The 18,644-nt window shown below is 41.5% G+C and overlaps 3 protein-coding genes across 3 annotated transcripts; all 3 read left to right on the top strand.

Moving 5' to 3' along the window:
* The first annotated feature begins 386 nt into the window (after positions 1–386).
* On the top strand, positions 387–1,315 carry LOC141042572 (pathogenesis-related protein 1-like). The gene has a single exon (XM_073511387.1). The coding sequence runs from the start codon at positions 452–454 to the stop codon at positions 947–949; it is 498 nt and encodes a 165-aa protein (XP_073367488.1). The 5' UTR covers positions 387–451; the 3' UTR covers positions 950–1,315.
* Positions 1,316–7,872: 6,557 nt separating this feature from the next.
* On the top strand, positions 7,873–8,801 carry LOC109766877 (pathogenesis-related protein 1-like). Its single transcript, XM_040397779.3, has one exon. The coding sequence runs from the start codon at positions 7,938–7,940 to the stop codon at positions 8,433–8,435; it is 498 nt and encodes a 165-aa protein (XP_040253713.1). The 5' UTR covers positions 7,873–7,937; the 3' UTR covers positions 8,436–8,801.
* Positions 8,802–15,363: 6,562 nt separating this feature from the next.
* Positions 15,364–16,292, top strand: LOC109766876 (pathogenesis-related protein 1-like). The gene has a single exon (XM_040386067.2). The coding sequence runs from the start codon at positions 15,429–15,431 to the stop codon at positions 15,924–15,926; it is 498 nt and encodes a 165-aa protein (XP_040242001.1). The 5' UTR covers positions 15,364–15,428; the 3' UTR covers positions 15,927–16,292.
* The last annotated feature ends 2,352 nt before the right edge of the window (positions 16,293–18,644 follow it).

The following is an 18,644-nucleotide window of genomic DNA, read 5'->3' as shown; positions in this document are numbered from 1 at the left end:
ACAAACTGGTGAGGTCTACGTTTACTGATTGGCTTCAAGTTTTCAACCGGGCAAGTGGCTATTCATTTTTCCATACCTACCACCCGCCAGACCAAATTAGCTGCTGGGGAAGTTCATAATCCGTAGTGCCACAACAGGTTGGTTACTTTTTTCAAACCAATGAGGTGTCCGCTTATTTATTTTTTCGAACTGATGAGGTCTCTGCTTCCTGAGTGGCTTGAATTTTTCGACCAGGCACATGTATTGGAATTTGCCCAGTACGTACAAGTGGATATTGTTGTTTCCCTATTGAAAGGAGAATAATAATGACTCTAAGATTAGGTGTTTAGAGAAGCAACCCATCGAGCTAGCTTGTGCACTAGTATAAATACACAACTCACGGTGACAGCAAATCTCATCCATCATTACACACACGCACCTCTTTCCTCCATTTCCTAAGGCATCATTAGCGATGGAGTACTCGCCAAAGCTAGCGGCGGCACTGCTCTTAGCTCTCGCGTCCGCCATGATCGTCACCGCCCAGAACGGGGGCGATGACATGCTGAACGCCCACAATGAAGTGCGCGCCGCCGTCGGTGTGGGGCCAGTGACGTGGGACCCCATAGTGGCGGCGTACGCGCAGTCGTACGCGGAGAAGCGCCGCGCCGACTGCCAGCTAGTACTCTCTCCGGAGGTGCGCCCATACGGAGAGAACCTCTTTCGGGCCGCTGGGGCCGAATGGAATGCGGTGGACGCAGTGATTTATTGGGCGTCCGGGAAGCAGTACTACGACCACGCCACCAACACCTGCTCCGCACCTACGGGTGAGTCGTGCATGGGATACCTGCAGTTGGTGTGGAGGGACACGAAGACCATCGGCTGCGGCGCTGTCCTCTGTGACGGCAACGCTGGCGTGTTTGTCATCTGCAGTTACAGCCCGCCGCCCGTGGTCGGGCAAGTTCCATACTAGGCTACGTACCAAGTATGCATGCGGCTATGCATGCATGCACGCAGCACCATGTTGCTTAAATAAATAATTAAGGGATACTCCTAGGGCTGGGCACTAATTCTCGGTCGATTGATGTCACCGATATGTGTGTGTGTGACCAGAATCCCTCCTCCCTTCACTCCTGTATCGTTCTGGGCTTTGATTGTTTTTGTATTTGTCCCGTAACATGTGATTGGGCTCGTATTTGTTTGTATTTGAGCTTATTATTCCGGTTGTATCCGGGCTTAATTTGCTGTCGATGGGTCTCTAGTGTAGTAGGAACGAGAAAAGAACAAACACAATATCACGATAGATCTTAAGTTCAAGCAACATGTTTGTGTTGCTAGAGATCAAAACTTACATTTTTCTTATACTTTAAATAATCTGATTTCGGCAATGTATTTTTAAAATGAAATAAGAAAATTCTTCAACGAAACTAAGAAAAGTTGTAGTGAACCACGTAGAAATTGAAGCTGATTAGATAATATGTGGTTCAATTTGAACAATTAAAATTGGCATCCTAGGTGAATTAAATATCTAGATGGCTCTCAAGGGTGAGATAGCCGTGCAACGATTGACAACTGGAACTTCTCATCATGATTAAAATATGTTTCATCCATTTTTAGTTTATAGAGTTAGAAAAGAGGAACTGGAAAGCAGTGCTACTATTGGCATTCAAAAAGTGAACTAAAAACTATTAGCAGGAAGGTAATCATACCAAGCCTCATGAGCTCACCAGGATCGGCAAGAGAGTGACCCCTGAACTGATAGGTTCCATATCCCTCAAAATTATGGCAAAGAACCATGTCTGTATGCAATGCCTCATCCCGTGACACCTCCTGCATACAGTAAGACTCATAGAATGAATAACACATAGAAGCGTGTTGCATAAATAAACAACTAAAGCATACTCCTAGGGCTCGGCTGACCGAGAACTCATTTTATTCTCAACATGTGTGTGTGTGTGCGCGCGCGCGCGCTCTTGTGTGTGTGTGTGTTAGAGAGAGAGAGAGAGAGAGAGAGAGAGGGAGGGAGAGAGAGTCGAATCCCTCCTCAACTTCACTCTTGTATCGTTCCGAGCTTCGATTGTTTTTCTATTTGTGATGTAACTTGTGCGACACTTGTATTTGATCCTGTTATTGCCATTCTATCTTGGCTTTATTGTGGATGGATTTCTTGATTAGTTGCTCAGGAAAAAAGGAACGAAAAGGTACACAAATATAGTAGTTGAAAGAGTCGGAAAGTCCTATTGGAGCCCTAGCTCACTGGAGCTCTTTATTTAAAAAATTCAAAATTAATGTCTTGAAATTTCATAATAACTACTTCCGGAATGCCTTGACGGAAGGCTCCTCATAGAACAAACCTTGTGTCGTCATCACCATATTCTTCATACGTACCACCCATTGTATATGATGCATAGATCAAAACTCATATCCATGCCATGTTGCTTCCAGAATACCTTCATCCTCATGGTTCCTTTTTCTTGATAAAGGACATTGCATTGAATTGATATATCGAGGTGATACAACCACATCGAAATAATGCCCGGCCTCCGCATAGCAAGATGCACACATCCAACAAGTCCAACAGACGTAGAAATAAACATCGTTTTATAGTAAAGACAAAAAAAATCCAATCTATGGTGCAGCGGTTCCTATCCGGAGATTACGCGACTATCCATGGAGGGAGAAAACGTTCCTAGTTGTATGCTCCAGCCATGTCGACACCATCATGAAAAGCTCTCTGTCTTCCAGCCTTTGCAGGATAGACCAAGTACAGAGCCATTGCATACATGCATGAATAACCTGCATAGGAGATGAAACACATTTATTGTTAAAAAGTACAACATTCTTGGTAAGCCACAATGTCCTGCATAAGGCAGCCGCCCCACAAGAATATGTGCATCGAATTGTTTATCAATATCCCACAAACAATGGCCGAGTATGTTATGTACCCAGTGTGGGGGTATAGATTTGAAACTACTTTAACTATGGCCTAAACTACACGAGCGAATTTATACTAAAAAGTAAGTGTTTAATCGACCCGTCAGGCAAAAGACACATGTCTTGCTTCCTTGCCAATTACCTCATGCCAGATTATCTCCAGTCAAGATGACCCCTCTCTTTAAAACTGCGAGGAAAATCTTCACTCTTAGAGGAATTTTGAGCTTCCACAATTTCTTGTTATCGACATCACAATGAACCATCTTCAATTTTATAGCTTCTTCAATTTTACTCAAGTGCTTTCATCCCTAGAGTAACTTCCAGTATGTTTCCTTTTCATCCCTATTCTACTCACAAGATGATTTATTCTTATTTCATTTTTCTTATTCTAAGAAGAAGAATAAATTCGGAAAACTATATTTGGAGTCATCTGGTTTATCTCTTTTGCTTCTCTTTCCCATGCTTTTTTCATATGTTACAATTCGTATAGTTGAATCCATAAATATTTATTTAGTAAAAATCATGTATAAATAAGGCTAGGGACATAACCTTAACGAGCCCTAGATTGTCTTCTTATATGTTTACATTGAGTTTGTTTGAATAGATTTTTGTTAAATAACACATATAGCAAATATCATGTACAATAGCGCAAGTGAGGCTTGGGGTTGAATCTTGATGACGGGCAGATGGAAAGAATCAACGCAGAACCATGACAACCAAGATTATGAATGATTCATCATGAAATCTTTATGTAAGCAATATCCATTCACAACATAAGAATTAAATGTCTTGAGGGAATAGTTATAGCCTTTGGAAACTTGCCTCAATTCGGGCCTCGCTTCCATGTCAGTTATTGCCTACAAGTTTAATAAGGAAAAGCTTTGTGTATTAGTTCAATGTAAGGTCAACTTGAAATGACTTTCACTAGGAGACATGACAGACAGATAAGTACTTTTCTGGAGAACTAGCTAATGCAACCGCCACCTACTTCCCCACCCTCCTTAAAAAGGTCCTAAGATTCTTCGTCGGTAAGGTGCCTTCTCCATTTCGAGGTTTTACGCTAGAATCTATGGTAACGAGAAGAACAAGAGTTACAAAAACCGGGGAAAGAATGTGTGTAAACAAATATGGTGAGCACTTAATTTATGTAGGGCGTTATATCTGTCATGTTCTTCAGTACATACGACATAATATTCTTCCATCTTCATGTTGGATTGACGTGAGGTTTAGACCACTTGATCTTCCACCCAGCCATGTGAAAACGCTAAGCTGGGGTAGTTCTTCAGGGTTGACGGCACAGTAACGAGCCACGAGATTATGCCGAGTGGGAAGAATGTCATTATAGTACTTTGTCCTGAAGTTTGCCCCTTTCTCGTTGAGGTGTGCTTCGCATATGCATCTTTCGATACAACATCTTTTTTCTTGCTTTTGGTGTCAAAGATTCTTCTGTTGTCTCTCAGTTGAATACATCCAAGTGGTATTGTCTTTGGCGAGTGTGGAGGTTTTCTGAGTGTTTTTTAGGTTCATTGACGAGTATATGATCTTTGCCAAGTCTGTTTTAGGAATACTCGGCATACACTGGCTTTCACCAAGTACTTTCTTGTTTTCTAAGCATTTTATAAAAGACTCAATATACATTCCTATTTATCGAGTATCCGTGTTTTGACACTCGGAATCTGTGATGTTGTGACCTGTGGTGCTGGTTGTGACAATACCTATATTTTGTACAAGTTAATGCTGATTCGGGAGCATGCTGGTTGTAACAATACCTATATTTCGTACAAGTTAATGCTGATTCGGGAGCATGCTGGTTCTGACAATACCTATATTTTGTACAAGTTAATGCTGATTTGGGAGCATGCTTTTAACACTATAAACTTTGGCTGCTCGGGGAGCCATGCCAAAGCATCTTACAGACATATCACATGTCTAAGTCATGTACTAGATTCCATGTCAGCTGCTGTTGCCGACCATGGATTTAGTGATATTAGTATCTCAATGTTATTTTGATCCTTTCACATTCCCTATGTCTCTCATTTTATTATCACATATGTTTTTATTATGATCCTCTTCCTCTATAGAGAAATTGATAAACAATGGCTATGTGTTCAAACTTCAAGGCATGTAATGTGACAGAATATTTTTATTACTTTTTGCATCGAATAAATATGTGGATATTTTACCTCCTAAAACATGTATTATGATCATCTCGCTTTCTAATTTTTGAAGCCAATGATCTTGGGAATCGATTACCATACATTCCTTATGGCATAACTCCATCATTTGCGCCAATTGGCGCAACGGGTCACCTAGTATTACTAAAGATAGGATCACCAATCATATTTGGCGACCACCACTCTCTTTCTCCCCTGTCTCTTCCACTTGAGCGAAATCGTAAATTAATTCAATTGGATACATAAATGATGGGTATATTCATTCTAGTACATACTGCTGCTTCAAATAGAGGGCACGATCTACTACGACACAGGCTGCTCTTGAGAAGCTCAAATAGAGCGCACTATCTACTAGGACATAGGCTGCTCTTGCGAAGCTAATCCACATCTGCTCGAAAGATCGTCGTGTGGCGTATCGTGTGTAATAGGCATTGCTTTGCTTTCGTATGCATCCATGAATCAATGCATTTTCTATAGCAAGGCCTGACGAGACATCCACGATGACAAAACATGTTGGTTACCTTTTTCAAACCGATGAGGTCCCCGCTTATTTTTTACGACCCGGTGAGGTCTCCGCTTATTTTATTTTCATGACCCAGTGAGATCTCCGCTTGTTGATTGGCTACAATTGTTACCTGGATTAAATAAGCCCATAATTCACCACCTAAAACGTATATTGCATGATCGATCTTTCTTATTTTTGACATCAATGATCTTGGAAATATATTACCATACATTTCTTCTGGCGTAACTCTGCTGTTTGCGCTAGTTGGCGCAACGGGTCATCTAGTCTCACTAAAGCTAGGAGGGATCGCCCCATCATCCTTGGTAAACCCCACTCTATTTCTACCTTGTCTCTTCCACTTGAGCGACATCGTGAGTTAATTTAGTTGGATGCATACATGATGGGTATAATCATTTTAGTAAGTACTGTTTTTTCTAAAAGAGGACACGATATGTTGCGACACAGGATGCCTCTTGAGAAGCTAATCCATATCTGCTCGGAAGGTCGTTGTTTGGCGTATCATGTGTAACATGCACTGCTTTGCTCTTGTATGCATCCACGAATCGGTGCTTTTTCTACAGCGGGGCCTGGCGCGTCATCCACGGTGACACAACATGTTGGGTACTTTTCTCAAACCGATGAGGTCTCCGCCTATAGGTAACGATCCGGTGAGGTCTTCGCTTATTTTATACGACCTGGTGAGGTCTTCGTTTACCGGTTGGCTTCAATTATTACTTGGAATAAATATGCTAATACTTCACCACCTAAAACGTATATTACGATGATCTCGCTTATTTATTTTTGAAGTCAATGATCTTGGGAATGGATTACCATACATTTCTGCCGACGAAACTCTTCCATTTGCGCCAACTGGCGCAACGGGTCATTTCGTATCATTAAAGCTAAGATCCCCCCCACCCCCCACCCCCCCCTCACGTTTGGCGACCCCAACTCTCTTTCCCCCATGTCTCTTCACTTGAGAGAAATCATGAATTAATTCAATTGGATGCATACATGATGGGTATAGTCATTCTAGTATGTACTGCTGCTTCAAATAGAGGGCATGATCTGCTGCGACACAGGCTGCCTCTTGAGAAGATAATCCACATATGCTCGGAAGGTCATTGTGTGGCTGGCGTATCGTGTGTAATAGGCACTTCTTTGCTTTTTGTATGCATCCATGAATCGATGCTTTTTCTCAGCAGGGCCTCACGCGACATCCACGGTGACACAACATGTTGGTTACATTTTCAAACCGATCAGGTCTTCGTTTATTTTTTACGACCTGGTGAGGTCTCCGCTTATGTTGTACGACCTCACCCGCTTACTGATTGGCTTCAATACTTTCCTGGAATAAATATGTTGATAATTCACCACCTAAAATGTACGTTGTGATGATCTCCACTTTCTTATTTTTGAAGTCTATAATCTTGGGAATAGATTACCATACATTTCTTCTGGAGTAACTCCGCCATTTTCGTCAATTGGCGCAACAAGTCATCTAGTATCACTAAAGCTAGGACATGTTTGGCGACCCCAACTCTATTTCTCCGGTGTCTCTTCCACTTGAGCGAAATTGTTAATTAATTCAATTGCATGCATACATGATAGGTATATTCAATCTCGTACATACTGCTGCTTCAAATAGAGGGCACGATTTGCTGCTACACATGCTGCCTCTTGAGAAGCTAATCCACATCTGCTCGGAATGTCGTTGTGTGGCGTATCGTGTGTAACATGCACTGCTTTGCTCTTGTATGCATCCATGAATCGATGCTTTTACTACAGCAGGGCCTGACGCGGCGTTCACGGCGACATAGCATGCTGGTTACTTTTTTCAAATTAATGAGGTATGCGCTTATTTTTTATGACCCGGTGTGGTCTTGGCTTATTTTTGACAAACTGGTGAGGTCTACGTTTACTGATTGGCTTCAAGTTTTCAACCGGGCAAGTGGCTATTCATTTTTCCATACCTACCACCCGCCAGACCAAATTAGCTGCTGGGGAAGTTCATAATCCGTAGTGCCACAACAGGTTGGTTACTTTTTTCAAACCAATGAGGTGTCCGCTTATTTATTTTTTCGAACTGATGAGGTCTCTGCTTCCTGAGTGGCTTGAATTTTTCGACCAGGCACATGTATTGGAATTTGCCCAGTACGTACAAGTGGATATTGTTGTTTCCCTATTGAAAGGAGAATAATAATGACTCTAAGATTAGGTGTTTAGAGAAGCAACCCATCGAGCTAGCTTGTGCACTAGTATAAATACACAACTCACGGTGACAGCAAATCTCATCCATCATTACACACACGCACCTCTTTCCTCCATTTCCTAAGGCATCATTAGCGATGGAGTACTCGCCAAAGCTAGCGGCGGCACTGCTCTTAGCTCTCGCGTCCGCCATGATCGTCACCGCCCAGAACGGGGGCGATGACATGCTGAACGCCCACAATGAAGTGCGCGCCGCCGTCGGTGTGGGGCCAGTGACGTGGGACCCCATAGTGGCGGCGTACGCGCAGTCGTACGCGGAGAAGCGCCGCGCCGACTGCCAGCTAGTACTCTCTCCGGAGGTGCGCCCATACGGAGAGAACCTCTTTCGGGCCGCTGGGGCCGAATGGAATGCGGTGGACGCAGTGATTTATTGGGCGTCCGGGAAGCAGTACTACGACCACGCCACCAACACCTGCTCCGCACCTACGGGTGAGTCGTGCATGGGATACCTGCAGTTGGTGTGGAGGGACACGAAGACCATCGGCTGCGGCGCTGTCCTCTGTGACGGCAACGCTGGCGTGTTTGTCATCTGCAGTTACAGCCCGCCGCCCGTGGTCGGGCAAGTTCCATACTAGGCTACGTACCAAGTATGCATGCGGCTATGCATGCATGCACGCAGCACCATGTTGCTTAAATAAATAATTAAGGGATACTCCTAGGGCTGGGCACTAATTCTCGGTCGATTGATGTCACCGATATGTGTGTGTGTGACCAGAATCCCTCCTCCCTTCACTCCTGTATCGTTCTGGGCTTTGATTGTTTTTGTATTTGTCCCGTAACATGTGATTGGGCTCGTATTTGTTTGTATTTGAGCTTATTATTCCGGTTGTATCCGGGCTTAATTTGCTGTCGATGGGTCTCTAGTGTAGTAGGAACGAGAAAAGAACAAACACAATATCACGATAGATCTTAAGTTCAAGCAACATGTTTGTGTTGCTAGAGATCAAAACTTACATTTTTCTTATACTTTAAATAATCTGATTTCGGCAATGTATTTTTAAAATGAAATAAGAAAATTCTTCAACGAAACTAAGAAAAGTTGTAGTGAACCACGTAGAAATTGAAGCTGATTAGATAATATGTGGTTCAATTTGAACAATTAAAATTGGCATCCTAGGTGAATTAAATATCTAGATGGCTCTCAAGGGTGAGATAGCCGTGCAACGATTGACAACTGGAACTTCTCATCATGATTAAAATATGTTTCATCCATTTTTAGTTTATAGAGTTAGAAAAGAGGAACTGGAAAGCAGTGCTACTATTGGCATTCAAAAAGTGAACTAAAAACTATTAGCAGGAAGGTAATCATACCAAGCCTCATGAGCTCACCAGGATCGGCAAGAGAGTGACCCCTGAACTGATAGGTTCCATATCCCTCAAAATTATGGCAAAGAACCATGTCTGTATGCAATGCCTCATCCCGTGACACCTCCTGCATACAGTAAGACTCATAGAATGAATAACACATAGAAGCGTGTTGCATAAATAAACAACTAAAGCATACTCCTAGGGCTCGGCTGACCGAGAACTCATTTTATTCTCAACATGTGTGTGTGTGTGCGCGCGCGCGCGCTCTTGTGTGTGTGTGTGTTAGAGAGAGAGAGAGAGAGAGAGAGAGAGAGGGAGGGAGAGAGAGTCGAATCCCTCCTCAACTTCACTCTTGTATCGTTCCGAGCTTCGATTGTTTTTCTATTTGTGATGTAACTTGTGCGACACTTGTATTTGATCCTGTTATTGCCATTCTATCTTGGCTTTATTGTGGATGGATTTCTTGATTAGTTGCTCAGGAAAAAAGGAACGAAAAGGTACACAAATATAGTAGTTGAAAGAGTCGGAAAGTCCTATTGGAGCCCTAGCTCACTGGAGCTCTTTATTTAAAAAATTCAAAATTAATGTCTTGAAATTTCATAATAACTACTTCCGGAATGCCTTGACGGAAGGCTCCTCATAGAACAAACCTTGTGTCGTCATCACCATATTCTTCATACGTACCACCCATTGTATATGATGCATAGATCAAAACTCATATCCATGCCATGTTGCTTCCAGAATACCTTCATCCTCATGGTTCCTTTTTCTTGATAAAGGACATTGCATTGAATTGATATATCGAGGTGATACAACCACATCGAAATAATGCCCGGCCTCCGCATAGCAAGATGCACACATCCAACAAGTCCAACAGACGTAGAAATAAACATCGTTTTATAGTAAAGACAAAAAAATTCCAATCTATGGTGCAGCGGTTCCTATCCGGAGATTACGCGACTATCCATGGAGGGAGAAAACGTTCCTAGTTGTATGCTCCAGCCATGTCGACACCATCATGAAAAGCTCTCTGTCTTCCAGCCTTTGCAGGATAGACCAAGTACAGAGCCATTGCATACATGCATGAATAACCTGCATAGGAGATGAAACACATTTATTGTTAAAAAGTACAACATTCTTGGTAAGCCACAATGTCCTGCATAAGGCAGCCGCCCCACAAGAATATGTGCATCGAATTGTTTATCAATATCCCACAAACAATGGCCGAGTATGTTATGTACCCAGTGTGGGGGTATAGATTTGAAACTACTTTAACTATGGCCTAAACTACACGAGCGAATTTATACTAAAAAGTAAGTGTTTAATCGACCCGTCAGGCAAAAGACACATGTCTTGCTTCCTTGCCAATTACCTCATGCCAGATTATCTCCAGTCAAGATGACCCCTCTCTTTAAAACTGCGAGGAAAATCTTCACTCTTAGAGGAATTTTGAGCTTCCACAATTTCTTGTTATCGACATCACAATGAACCATCTTCAATTTTATAGCTTCTTCAATTTTACTCAAGTGCTTTCATCCCTAGAGTAACTTCCAGTATGTTTCCTTTTCATCCCTATTCTACTCACAAGATGATTTATTCTTATTTCATTTTTCTTATTCTAAGAAGAAGAATAAATTCGGAAAACTATATTTGGAGTCATCTGGTTTATCTCTTTTGCTTCTCTTTCCCATGCTTTTTTCATATGTTACAATTCGTATAGTTGAATCCATAAATATTTATTTAGTAAAAATCATGTATAAATAAGGCTAGGGACATAACCTTAACGAGCCCTAGATTGTCTTCTTATATGTTTACATTGAGTTTGTTTGAATAGATTTTTGTTAAATAACACATATAGCAAATATCATGTACAATAGCGCAAGTGAGGCTTGGGGTTGAATCTTGATGACGGGCAGATGGAAAGAATCAACGCAGAACCATGACAACCAAGATTATGAATGATTCATCATGAAATCTTTATGTAAGCAATATCCATTCACAACATAAGAATTAAATGTCTTGAGGGAATAGTTATAGCCTTTGGAAACTTGCCTCAATTCGGGCCTCGCTTCCATGTCAGTTATTGCCTACAAGTTTAATAAGGAAAAGCTTTGTGTATTAGTTCAATGTAAGGTCAACTTGAAATGACTTTCACTAGGAGACATGACAGACAGATAAGTACTTTTCTGGAGAACTAGCTAATGCAACCGCCACCTACTTCCCCACCCTCCTTAAAAAGGTCCTAAGATTCTTCGTCGGTAAGGTGCCTTCTCCATTTCGAGGTTTTACGCTAGAATCTATGGTAACGAGAAGAACAAGAGTTACAAAAACCGGGGAAAGAATGTGTGTAAACAAATATGGTGAGCACTTAATTTATGTAGGGCGTTATATCTGTCATGTTCTTCAGTACATACGACATAATATTCTTCCATCTTCATGTTGGATTGACGTGAGGTTTAGACCACTTGATCTTCCACCCAGCCATGTGAAAACGCTAAGCTGGGGTAGTTCTTCAGGGTTGACGGCACAGTAACGAGCCACGAGATTATGCCGAGTGGGAAGAATGTCATTATAGTACTTTGTCCTGAAGTTTGCCCCTTTCTCGTTGAGGTGTGCTTCGCATATGCATCTTTCGATACAACATCTTTTTTCTTGCTTTTGGTGTCAAAGATTCTTCTGTTGTCTCTCAGTTGAATACATCCAAGTGGTATTGTCTTTGGCGAGTGTGGAGGTTTTCTGAGTGTTTTTTAGGTTCATTGACGAGTATATGATCTTTGCCAAGTCTGTTTTAGGAATACTCGGCATACACTGGCTTTCACCAAGTACTTTCTTGTTTTCTAAGCATTTTATAAAAGACTCAATATACATTCCTATTTATCGAGTATCCGTGTTTTGACACTCGGAATCTGTGATGTTGTGACCTGTGGTGCTGGTTGTGACAATACCTATATTTTGTACAAGTTAATGCTGATTCGGGAGCATGCTGGTTGTAACAATACCTATATTTCGTACAAGTTAATGCTGATTCGGGAGCATGCTGGTTCTGACAATACCTATATTTTGTACAAGTTAATGCTGATTTGGGAGCATGCTTTTAACACTATAAACTTTGGCTGCTCGGGGAGCCATGCCAAAGCATCTTACAGACATATCACATGTCTAAGTCATGTACTAGATTCCATGTCAGCTGCTGTTGCCGACCATGGATTTAGTGATATTAGTATCTCAATGTTATTTTGATCCTTTCACATTCCCTATGTCTCTCATTTTATTATCACATATGTTTTTATTATGATCCTCTTCCTCTATAGAGAAATTGATAAACAATGGCTATGTGTTCAAACTTCAAGGCATGTAATGTGACAGAATATTTTTATTACTTTTTGCATCGAATAAATATGTGGATATTTTACCTCCTAAAACATGTATTATGATCATCTCGCTTTCTAATTTTTGAAGCCAATGATCTTGGGAATCGATTACCATACATTCCTTATGGCATAACTCCATCATTTGCGCCAATTGGCGCAACGGGTCACCTAGTATTACTAAAGATAGGATCACCAATCATATTTGGCGACCACCACTCTCTTTCTCCCCTGTCTCTTCCACTTGAGCGAAATCGTAAATTAATTCAATTGGATACATAAATGATGGGTATATTCATTCTAGTACATACTGCTGCTTCAAATAGAGGGCACGATCTACTACGACACAGGCTGCTCTTGAGAAGCTCAAATAGAGCGCACTATCTACTAGGACATAGGCTGCTCTTGCGAAGCTAATCCACATCTGCTCGAAAGATCGTCGTGTGGCGTATCGTGTGTAATAGGCATTGCTTTGCTTTCGTATGCATCCATGAATCAATGCATTTTCTATAGCAAGGCCTGACGAGACATCCACGATGACAAAACATGTTGGTTACCTTTTTCAAACCGATGAGGTCCCCGCTTATTTTTTACGACCCGGTGAGGTCTCCGCTTATTTTATTTTCATGACCCAGTGAGATCTCCGCTTGTTGATTGGCTACAATTGTTACCTGGATTAAATAAGCCCATAATTCACCACCTAAAACGTATATTGCATGATCGATCTTTCTTATTTTTGACATCAATGATCTTGGAAATATATTACCATACATTTCTTCTGGCGTAACTCTGCTGTTTGCGCTAGTTGGCGCAACGGGTCATCTAGTCTCACTAAAGCTAGGAGGGATCGCCCCATCATCCTTGGTAAACCCCACTCTATTTCTACCTTGTCTCTTCCACTTGAGCGACATCGTGAGTTAATTCAGTTGGATGCATACATGATGGGTATAATCATTTTAGTAAGTACTGTTTTTTCTAAAAGAGGACACGATATGTTGCGACACAGGATGCCTCTTGAGAAGCTAATCCATATCTGCTCGGAAGGTCGTTGTTTGGCGTATCATGTGTAACATGCACTGCTTTGCTCTTGTATGCATCCACGAATCGGTGCTTTTTCTACAGCGGGGCCTGGCGCGTCATCCACGGTGACACAACATGTTGGGTACTTTTCTCAAACCGATGAGGTCTCCGCCTATAGGTAACGATCCGGTGAGGTCTTCGCTTATTTTATACGACCTGGTGAGGTCTTCGTTTACCGGTTGGCTTCAATTATTACTTGGAATAAATATGCTAATACTTCACCACCTAAAACGTATATTACGATGATCTCGCTTATTTATTTTTGAAGTCAATGATCTTGGGAATGGATTACCATACATTTCTGCCGACGAAACTCTTCCATTTGCGCCAACTGGCGCAACGGGTCATTTCGTATCATTAAAGCTAAGATCCCCCCCACCCCCCCCCCCCCCCCCCTCACGTTTGGCGACCCCAACTCTCTTTCCCCCATGTCTCTTCACTTGAGAGAAATCATGAATTAATTCAATTGGATGCATACATGATGGGTATAGTCATTCTAGTATGTACTGCTGCTTCAAATAGAGGGCATGATCTGCTGCGACACAGGCTGCCTCTTGAGAAGATAATCCACATATGCTCGGAAGGTCATTGTGTGGCTGGCGTATCGTGTGTAATAGGCACTTCTTTGCTTTTTGTATGCATCCATGAATCGATGCTTTTTCTCAGCAGGGCCTCACGCGACATCCACGGTGACACAACATGTTGGTTACATTTTCAAACCGATCAGGTCTTCGTTTATTTTTTACGACCTGGTGAGGTCTCCGCTTATGTTGTACGACCTCACCCGCTTACTGATTGGCTTCAATACTTTCCTGGAATAAATATGTTGATAATTCACCACCTAAAATGTACGTTGTGATGATCTCCACTTTCTTATTTTTGAAGTCTATAATCTTGGGAATAGATTACCATACATTTCTTCTGGAGTAACTCCGCCATTTTCGTCAATTGGCGCAACAAGTCATCTAGTATCACTAAAGCTAGGACATGTTTGGCGACCCCAACTCTATTTCTCCGGTGTCTCTTCCACTTGAGCGAAATCGTTAATTAATTCAATTGCATGCATACATGATAGGTATATTCAATCTCGTACATACTGCTGCTTCAAATAGAGGGCACGATTTGCTGCTACACATGCTGCCTCTTGAGAAGCTAATCCACATCTGCTCGGAATGTCGTTGTGTGGCGTATCGTGTGTAACATGCACTGCTTTGCTCTTGTATGCATCCATGAATCGATGCTTTTACTACAGCAGGGCCTGACGCGGCGTTCACGGCGACATAGCATGCTGGTTACTTTTTTCAAATTAATGAGGTATGCGCTTATTTTTTATGACCCGGTGTGGTCTTGGCTTATTTTTGACAAACTGGTGAGGTCTACGTTTACTGATTGGCTTCAAGTTTTCAACCGGGCAAGTGGCTATTCATTTTTCCATACCTACCACCCGCCAGACCAAATTAGCTGCTGGGGAAGTTCATAATCCGTAGTGCCACAACAGGTTGGTTACTTTTTTCAAACCAATGAGGTGTCCGCTTATTTATTTTTTCGAACTGATGAGGTCTCTGCTTCCTGAGTGGCTTGAATTTTTCGACCAGGCACATGTATTGGAATTTGCCCAGTACGTACAAGTGGATATTGTTGTTTCCCTATTGAAAGGAGAATAATAATGACTCTAAGATTAGGTGTTTAGAGAAGCAACCCATCGAGCTAGCTTGTGCACTAGTATAAATACACAACTCACGGTGACAGCAAATCTCATCCATCATTACACACACGCACCTCTTTCCTCCATTTCCTAAGGCATCATTAGCGATGGAGTACTCGCCAAAGCTAGCGGCGGCACTGCTCTTAGCTCTCGCGTCCGCCATGATCGTCACCGCCCAGAACGGGGGCGATGACATGCTGAACGCCCACAATGAAGTGCGCGCCGCCGTCGGTGTGGGGCCAGTGACGTGGGACCCCATAGTGGCGGCGTACGCGCAGTCGTACGCGGAGAAGCGCCGCGCCGACTGCCAGCTAGTACTCTCTCCGGAGGTGCGCCCATACGGAGAGAACCTCTTTCGGGCCGCTGGGGCCGAATGGAATGCGGTGGACGCAGTGATTTATTGGGCGTCCGGGAAGCAGTACTACGACCACGCCACCAACACCTGCTCCGCACCTACGGGTGAGTCGTGCATGGGATACCTGCAGTTGGTGTGGAGGGACACGAAGACCATCGGCTGCGGCGCTGTCCTCTGTGACGGCAACGCTGGCGTGTTTGTCATCTGCAGTTACAGCCCGCCGCCCGTGGTCGGGCAAGTTCCATACTAGGCTACGTACCAAGTATGCATGCGGCTATGCATGCATGCACGCAGCACCATGTTGCTTAAATAAATAATTAAGGGATACTCCTAGGGCTGGGCACTAATTCTCGGTCGATTGATGTCACCGATATGTGTGTGTGTGACCAGAATCCCTCCTCCCTTCACTCCTGTATCGTTCTGGGCTTTGATTGTTTTTGTATTTGTCCCGTAACATGTGATTGGGCTCGTATTTGTTTGTATTTGAGCTTATTATTCCGGTTGTATCCGGGCTTAATTTGCTGTCGATGGGTCTCTAGTGTAGTAGGAACGAGAAAAGAACAAACACAATATCACGATAGATCTTAAGTTCAAGCAACATGTTTGTGTTGCTAGAGATCAAAACTTACATTTTTCTTATACTTTAAATAATCTGATTTCGGCAATGTATTTTTAAAATGAAATAAGAAAATTCTTCAACGAAACTAAGAAAAGTTGTAGTTCAATTTCACTCTTGTATCGTTCCTCAATTTCACTCTTGTATCGTTCCGAGCTTCGATTGTTTTTCTATTTGTGATGTAACTTGTGCGACACTTGTATTTGATCCTGTTATTGCCATTCTATCTTGGCTTTATTGTGGATGGATTTCTTGATTAGTTGCTCAGGAAAAAAGGAACGAAAAGGTACACAAATATAGTAGTTGAAAGAGTCGGAAAGTCCTATTGGAGCCCTAGCTCACTGGAGCTCTTTATTTAAAAAATTCAAAATTAATGTCTTGAAATTTCATAATAACTACTTCCGGAATGCCTTGACGGAAGGCTCCTCATAGAACAAACCTTGTGTCGTCATCACCATATTCTTCATACGTACCACCCATTGTATATGATGCATAGATCAAAACTCATATCCATGGCATGTTGCTTCCAGAATACCTTCATCCTCATGGTATAGACAATGTCCGAATTATTTTACGTGACGTGCACTGATTTTTGGGCATTAATTTGGATTGCATATTGAATAATAATAAACTTTTCCCTCCGTTATGGTGTAGTTCACTACAGTTGGGAACCCCCAAATGGAAGGGATGATATAGACAACAACAAGTATTTCCCTCCGCTATGAACAAGATTTATCTAGCCAGTGGGAACATCCCTCTTCGACCAAGTTAACGGTACCTGCACACAAAAGACAAAACCAACTTGTCCCAAATATCCAACAAGGTGGCCAAACTCCCCGTTCTGCTTGTTACAAGAATTAAATGCAATGTATGGATAAAAATAAAAGAAAAAATGGACCGACAAGCAAATAATGGTGAAAACAAAGTAAGAACGGTTGTAAACAATGTAAAAAGATGGGACGGGGGCCATAGTGTCACTGGTGGTATCTCAAGAGAAAAATATAATACTGTTGGGTCAACAAATTACAGCTGGCCAATTGATAGAATCAGAATAAAGCAATTGTGACGTAGAAAACGTGCATGTCAATATTCATATATATATAGATGTGCGGGCTAGAATTTCATAAATATATTTTATGGAAACACATTATTTGATATGTCTACAGAAATTTGGAACCAAACATGATCATATTCACAAATATGATCCTTCTGCAAATATAGTGCTTTGCGAGGGCGTCTTGTTCAGTAGTGTCTCAAATGTTTTAAGTGTTTTATTTTAAATGTTACATGGATATTTATTTCTCCCATAAACACACAATTTCTAGGTATACATTCTAGAGGCTTTAACTAAAAGTTAATGAAAATTAACTACAAAATATTTCACACGGACAATTTAACAAATTAATTCACTTTTTATTAGTAACATTATTTAACGGTTAAACACAAAATAGAGAGGAGCTATCATTTTTTAATGTTTTCTTCCACTCTCTCACTTATACAACGCTCTCTTCTTCAAGCCAACCGTTCTATGCTCTTGCTCATATATATTTGTTTTATTGTGCAAGATCACTACATTGGCACATATAACTTTTTTTTAGCACGGTGAAGAGATTTTATTACTCCGTCCATACCATATTGTAGTTCCTTTATATTATTTTTAATATCCAACTTCACAAAATTTTATCCATTTTCTAGAGATAAGTATTTATATCTACAAAATCAATCATACACTATGTGAAAATATATCTCATGATGTATCAAATGGTATCCATTTGGTATTCTAAATGTACATATTTCTTTTGAATGCACTGAACAATTAGATTTCAAGCATAAGCCTTGGGTGGCAAGTAGCTAGGAAATGTGTGAAAACATAATTGTTTGGTCTAAAGTATTTTTATTAGCATTCACGGTGAATTGTGCGAATTTTTGTCCAAGGCCTCATGCGCAACTGCAGAATGTACTTGAAATAAAAAAATTCAATCACACAAATAGTAGTCATTCGATAATATATAAAATCATGATCTTAGAAATATAGAACGGGTGCAAATTTTGATAGAAATATGCACCTCACACACTGTTGGATGCATTTACATCCACTTTATGAACATGGATGGGTTTTCATTCATCAATTATTGGCCATGCTGTTTTAAAGAATTTTTTTCCTGCTGTAATCAATTTTTGACCAATTTGACATAGTTCATACCCGGATGTTTATTTGTGGATCGCAAGATTTGAAATATAATTGATACTTTTCACCAAGTAACACCGCTCTCCAAGAGCCCTACATACGCCAGTCAAAAAAAAAGGAGCCCCACATACGTGCTAGCTATGGACGCATCCGAGTGGCTGCTT

Source organism: Aegilops tauschii, chromosome 3 (genome assembly GCF_002575655.3).
Source record: "Aegilops tauschii subsp. strangulata cultivar AL8/78 chromosome 3, Aet v6.0, whole genome shotgun sequence".
In the NCBI taxonomy this organism is placed as follows: Eukaryota; Viridiplantae; Streptophyta; class Magnoliopsida; order Poales; family Poaceae; genus Aegilops; species Aegilops tauschii.
This window is presented reverse-complemented; position numbering and strand designations above follow the sequence as displayed.